At 45.8% G+C, this 6000-nt stretch overlaps 1 protein-coding gene across 1 annotated transcript in view; it reads left to right on the forward strand.

Moving 5' to 3' along the window:
- Positions 1 to 5655, forward strand: part of rnf24 (ring finger protein 24) — a 30718-nt gene extending 25063 nt beyond the window's left edge. The window contains exon 6 of the mRNA XM_077015617.1: positions 626 to 5655. Within this exon, the coding sequence (XP_076871732.1) occupies positions 626 to 770 (145 nt within the window). The 3' untranslated portion in view covers positions 771 to 5655. The remainder of the gene's footprint in view (positions 1 to 625) is intronic.
- The last annotated feature ends 345 nt before the right edge of the window (positions 5656 to 6000 follow it).

Raw genomic sequence — 6000 nt, forward strand, 5'->3', positions numbered from 1 at the left:
AACATTAAATGAACTCACTAGGTGAGCTGTGTTGATTCCTTAATTTACATCTGAATGAATATGGTGTAGCGTTAATAATCACCAGCTTCAAGCTGGATCTGTATTTGAGATTGGAAGCGGTTGCAGGTGCAGTAGGCTTAGGGGGTTGCATCTGGAGGGTGTGTGTGTGTGTGTGTGTGTGTGTGTGTGTGTGTGTGTGTGTGTGTTTATGTGTGGGTGTGATATTGACAGTAGCAGCGCGACTCGCATGGCCAGATGTTTCTGCACCTGTCAAAACGCTCACATCACACACCAAGCACTGTGTTCAGTACTTGGGTGGAGTGGGGAGTTACGGGGGCTGAGGCAACCCGTGACGGGGAACATGATGTCCAGTACAGTTGGAGAGTTTCCCATCACTGCACCCCCCCACTGGGGAGGGTTTGATTGTTCTGCGAGCCCAGAGCGAGGCTGTGGAATGTTCTGCTGTAACACGTTTCTCCTCTTCCCCACCCTCTCTGTGTCCAACCTCCACCCCACCATTTCTCACTTTCTCTCTATCCCTTATCCTCCCTCGTTCTCCGTCTTTCTTTCCACAACTGCCCCCCCCCACCCCCCTTTCTTTGCCCTCTCTGTCTCCCTCTCCCAGGTGCCTCATCAAGTGGTTGGAGGTGAGGAAGGTGTGTCCCCTCTGTAACATGCCCGTGCTCCAGATGGCCCAGCAGCAGGGCGGGGCCGAGGTGCCACCAGCCCTCACGCAGCAGCCCCTGCCTGGGGTGGAGAACATTGTATAGCTCCCCCACCACCCCCTAAACCTCCTTCTTCTGCTCCTGCTTCTACCTCCACCCATCTCCCCCGCTAGCTCTGCTGTACAGGTACGCCCACCATCCAATAGTCCCCCCACCCCCCCCACGCGCCGTGAGAACCTGGTGGGTTCACCACAGATTCTATCACCGCTACGATGATTTCCGAGCCCCAAGTTTGTTTGTTTTTTTGTTTGTTTGTTTGGATTTTTCGGGACAATGAAGAATCGTCTCCATGGCTATGATGTCATGGTGGTTCAGACTGTTCCACACCAAAGCACTTTCATGGGGACACCAGCACAAGAGGGGACTGAAACCACAAACGACAAATTGATTACAAAAACAGACTACAAAATGATCACAAAAACAGACTACAACAAGAAGAAGAAAACAGAAATAGCTGCATTTTTGTTAACAAGAGTTTCTTTCTTTTTATTTTAACAAGCACTTTACATGGACTCCAACTTATTGGCTTGTGAAGACAGTAACAAGGTCATATTTTGTATTTTAATTAACTGTATTATTTTTACCTTTTGTTTTAGTAACGTATCCAGAGCCACATTATTTTGATTGGTCTTAAAGGGGTTAAGTTTGGTTAAGTTGAAACTCTTAAAAGAAGGGATGACTACAGAATTTAAGATGAAGCTGTGGAGATCGCACTGGTCTGAGATCAGCTTCGCCTTTTGTCGTATTATGATTAAGGTTCTTGTGGTGGTCAGCTGGTGTCGGTCAGCACGGTATAGGGTAATGTCTCCTCAACTGGACTTGTGTCTCGGATCTGGCCAACCAAGGAACCGATGAAGGAGAGAACAGCGGAGGTGAAACCACGTGTCTTTTGTCTTTGGCTGCCGTTTGTGTGTAATGTGCACACACCCCCTGTCCTTCAATATCCCATGTGAACCTCTGTCATCCAGAGCCTACAAACACAGCAGTATTCCTGAGAGACCCGATGCTCCTTAAAGGGAGAGAAAATGCAGCGTTACATCAGTGCCATGACTGCTTCTGTGCCATCATTTTACACGTTGGTTGTCCTGCGAGTTCCCCTCCAACCTGACTGCCAAGGGACCCGAGCTTGTGTGTTAGCAATGTGGCTGTTGTACATGTTCCAGAGTGGCTGTGAGACCCAGGGAGAGTGACCCCCACAGTCTCTCTCTCTCTCTCTCTCTCTCTCTCTCTCTCTCTCTCTCTCTCTCTCTCTCTCTCTCTCTCTCTCTCTCTCTCTCTCTCTCTCTCTCTCTCTCATGGGTCAAGACCAGGCTGTCTCCAGGTCTAAAACAACACACCCACCACATCCACCACTCTTGGCACTACTCCCCAGTCTAAAACTTTGTCTTATTTACAAAGCTGTGACAGAAGGACCTTGTTTATGGTCAGCTGTGCGCTCCGTGAACGGGATGTGTTTCATTTGAAGACCGAGCAGGTCTCAGAGCACCCTTTTTTTTTTTTTTTTTTTGTAGTAAATGTATGTAAAATACATACCTTTTTGACTTAATACCGCAAATGTTTGGACAGGGCTAAATTAGATGTACACAGACTCACTCCTTTTAAAGGGTCTAGTCTTGAGTCTTCAAGTGGCTTCTCTTGCATGGGATTATTCTTCTTAAGGGGGGGGGGGGGGGCAGCATTTTGCATGTGTGGCACTCCCAAGCCCTGGGGGCTGGGTGCATGAGCAGGGCTTATGTAAGCTAGGCCGGTCGTAACTTCCTAGGGCATAACGATGACTGCCACACCGACTGGTCGTGGTTTCCCTGGAGACCTGCCATGCGACCCCCACCTGGCCAGCTGCTTGTGTAAAGACAAAAAGCCGTTTCTATGTTAAACTTTTTTTAACTGGAGCTCTGTGTTGGCCATGTGCATTCTTTTAGATGAGAGATTAACTAGAGATTGTAGCAGTTTTTTGTGTATTTATGACCTCTTATTAGCATTATATCACATAAACTTATTAACAGTTGTAAATAACAAAGACCATGTTGCGGTAGTTTTTCGAATGGGTCAGAGATCGTTTGTTGAGCAGGGAACTGCCACACCTTCCTGAACATTACTGGACTGGGAGGGTTAAGGGAACACGGTCCCAGCCAATGAGGATCACCGCTGTCATCCCACGGCATTCCTCGCCAAACACATGCGCCATGATATCGCTAGAAACTGAGAGATCAGCTATTGTTTTCCAAGTTTGTTTTTTATGTATAATTGCTGTTTCACTGTATGTGAAATATGTAAATAATAATAATAATGGGGGTGTGAGTTGCGATTTTGCTAAGTGACGCAAGTTGCTTAAGTAACCGTCAGTGTTACATTTCACATGGTTGTCTTCATTGCACCTGTGTGTGACTTGGTGCAACAGGTGTAAACTCCTCTCAGAAAAATGTTACAACCAGTTTAACAGTTATGGCCGTCTTACTTAAGCCCTGGTCGTGCAACTGGCTTCTGGTGCAGAAAAGGTCATGAATGCACAAGGCTTGTTTCCCACAATGCATTGCGCTGGACAGGCCTCGATGGTGTCCAAAACTGTGTCCTATTCACTGTCCCCTACACATGAAAACCTGCATCGACTACACAGAGCACTATTAAATAGAGAAAAGAATTCATAAACGTCACCATTTTGGATTCTGTCACGTAAACAATCTGGATATCTATATCAGAGTCACAGAACTTTGACAACATCCAAGACCGGTCGATCACCACGTCTTTTGTTTCTTGAGGTAAAGTGAACAAGCAGTTCGCTCAGTAGCTAACTGTCTAGCTAGCATTAAAAAAAAGAACAATACAAAATTAATTGGCCAGATTGTTGTCAAATGTAGATTAAACTATAAGCTCAACCAGTTTGATCAAAGAAAACAATACATCACAATGCATTATGGGATTATTATAGTGCACTGGATAGATAGCACTGTGTTTTCAGACACTACTACAAGATGGCGGTACTCCAGTGCGCTATAATAGCAATAGTGAATAGGGCACTCAGCTCTTCAGTTCAAGTGCACAACTCAAATGGCCTCTCATTGTGCCTGGCGTAACAACGCTGGCTTTTCCAGAAGCTGCGTTCTGGCAGCGGCTCCATCCCCCGGTGAATTGTTCGTGGGGAATCCCCGGACCTGTCGTACCACATCTGTTCGTTTGTGCCATCCAGGTGAAAGTGCTGCGTAGTGCTTTTCTGCTGGAGCACAGGAGTTTCAAACGAGACTCCCATGAAAGCAGAAGGCGTCTGAGGGCTATAATAACAGTGATGTGGTCCGGCCCGGTGAGCCATGCCAGTGCTGTAAACATCCGCTCATTTGAGTGCCACTCAAACGGACCCAGCTCAGCCATTACCCTTCTACTCACTCACACAACCTCAGTGCACCGCTGCTGTCTACACCGAGGCCAATGACAAACTCCTCCCATTCAGCGGGTTTGTGCACTGTTCACACTTATGTTGGGCTGTATATTTAAATGGTGGTTATTTATATCTCTGCGCTGCTACACGTGAGTGTATTTGAGTAAAATGGTGCCAGAATTTGCAGAAAAACCTTTTAACAAGAGGCATCTAATTTAGCTGTTGCGATTCTAGTCAGTTTTGCTCTGCTACGTAATATACGGCTCCTCATATGCTCACCATTACTTCGTTTTCGTGATTTTGACTTTGAGATTTTCGAGGTCTGTAGTTTCATGATGAATGTAAGGCCCCGGGTGGCTGTTTACTGGCTAATGTGAATTCTAATATGAGCTTAGTAGTTGGTGTCCAAGTCTCCTGCGTGTTCCACTAACCAGTTTATACAAGCTAGCATCGATATTGCTGCACGTCCCCGGCAGCAGAAAGTCCCTGCAGATTAATAGGGTTCTGACTTCAACCCCAATTTCCTTCCTTGTAAGAGATCTGTAATCTTCTTCAGAATAACCGTGAAGAGGTTTAAAACCCACAAGACAAATATAGCGAAACCAAAAAGGAATTTGTCCTTGAGCTCTGCACAATTTATTTATTAACACAGTTAGATAGGCTATGAAACATTATATATACTGGACATATTCTGGATATTCATATCTTAATGTGACTTCTCGGACAAGAACCTTATCTTGGAGCACCTGGACCTTCAGCTTGTACAGACAGAACTGAAGTAGCACTTGAAGCTCACTTGTTCTTCACCTTTGTCAGGGTGTCAAGTTCGTATTAGACGTGAACCAGTTTGCCCCTGAATACAGTAAGCAGGTGGTAAAGTGGCCGGACACACTGCGGCGGTCAGGCTCACGCGTTGCCCCTAACGACCAAAGTGCCCTTTTCATTGGCCACGAGGTCTAGTCCATAGCCAAGTCAACAAAACCATCACTTCTGTTTTTGAAACTTGCTGTTTGCCTAATGCTATACATAAATAACAGTTTTTCAGTCATAGACGTAGGGCCTTGATATTACAGATACTGCTTCATGTAGGATCCTCCGCCCCAGCCGCACCAGGCTTCTCTGTGGTTCTCTACGGTGAGAGTGTTTTTCCAGCGTCAATCTGAGGCCTATATTGTCCAGCCCTCCAGGGCCCCATGTCAACTCCCCCCCACCCCAAAATCTTGCACACACACACACACACATACTCACCTGTGTCTAAGTAGCGTAACCCTTAAACACTCTAACCCTAACCCCCTGTGTTGAACACTGAGAATGTTTGTGACGCTCACAGACATGTTTGTAAAACTAAGAATTCTGCAGCAGAATATTTTTGGAGACATTTGCTGTACAGTATTTGTAAGCTCTATTTTTGTATATTTAATTGACATTTTGGAGAAAATAAAGAGAAAACAAAGAAACGTTTTTTTGTTTGTTTGTTGTTTTGCTAATTTTGTGTTCTTTTAAAAAGTGTTGCATGTGATTGACTTGAACTGTAAATAAAATTACCAAGTTTTGGAGAAAATGAAAGTAGATCCTAGCGTCATTCTTCTGCGTGACAACGCGCTTTCTGGAGCTCCGCCGTGCTCGGTAGATCACAGCCCCGACATCCCACAAGCAGCAACAGAACCCGCCTGTTCAAAACTCATCTGCCCATTCATTTTCTTGGTACTGTCCCCAAGAAACTGGGAGGTGACGTCTGACAGACGTGTGAGCTGCAAGCTGTTCTAACGCCTCCATGGTCAGTAGCTGCACCCTGACCCATGTAAGAATTCACCATCGGTGGTGAGTTTGTGTCTGACACTACACACAGACACACACACAGACACACACCATTTGAGGTGTTAAAGGTGCCATGGACTATAAACA

Source organism: Brachyhypopomus gauderio, chromosome 1 (genome assembly GCF_052324685.1).
Source record: "Brachyhypopomus gauderio isolate BG-103 chromosome 1, BGAUD_0.2, whole genome shotgun sequence".
Classification (NCBI taxonomy): Eukaryota; Metazoa; Chordata; class Actinopteri; order Gymnotiformes; family Hypopomidae; genus Brachyhypopomus; species Brachyhypopomus gauderio.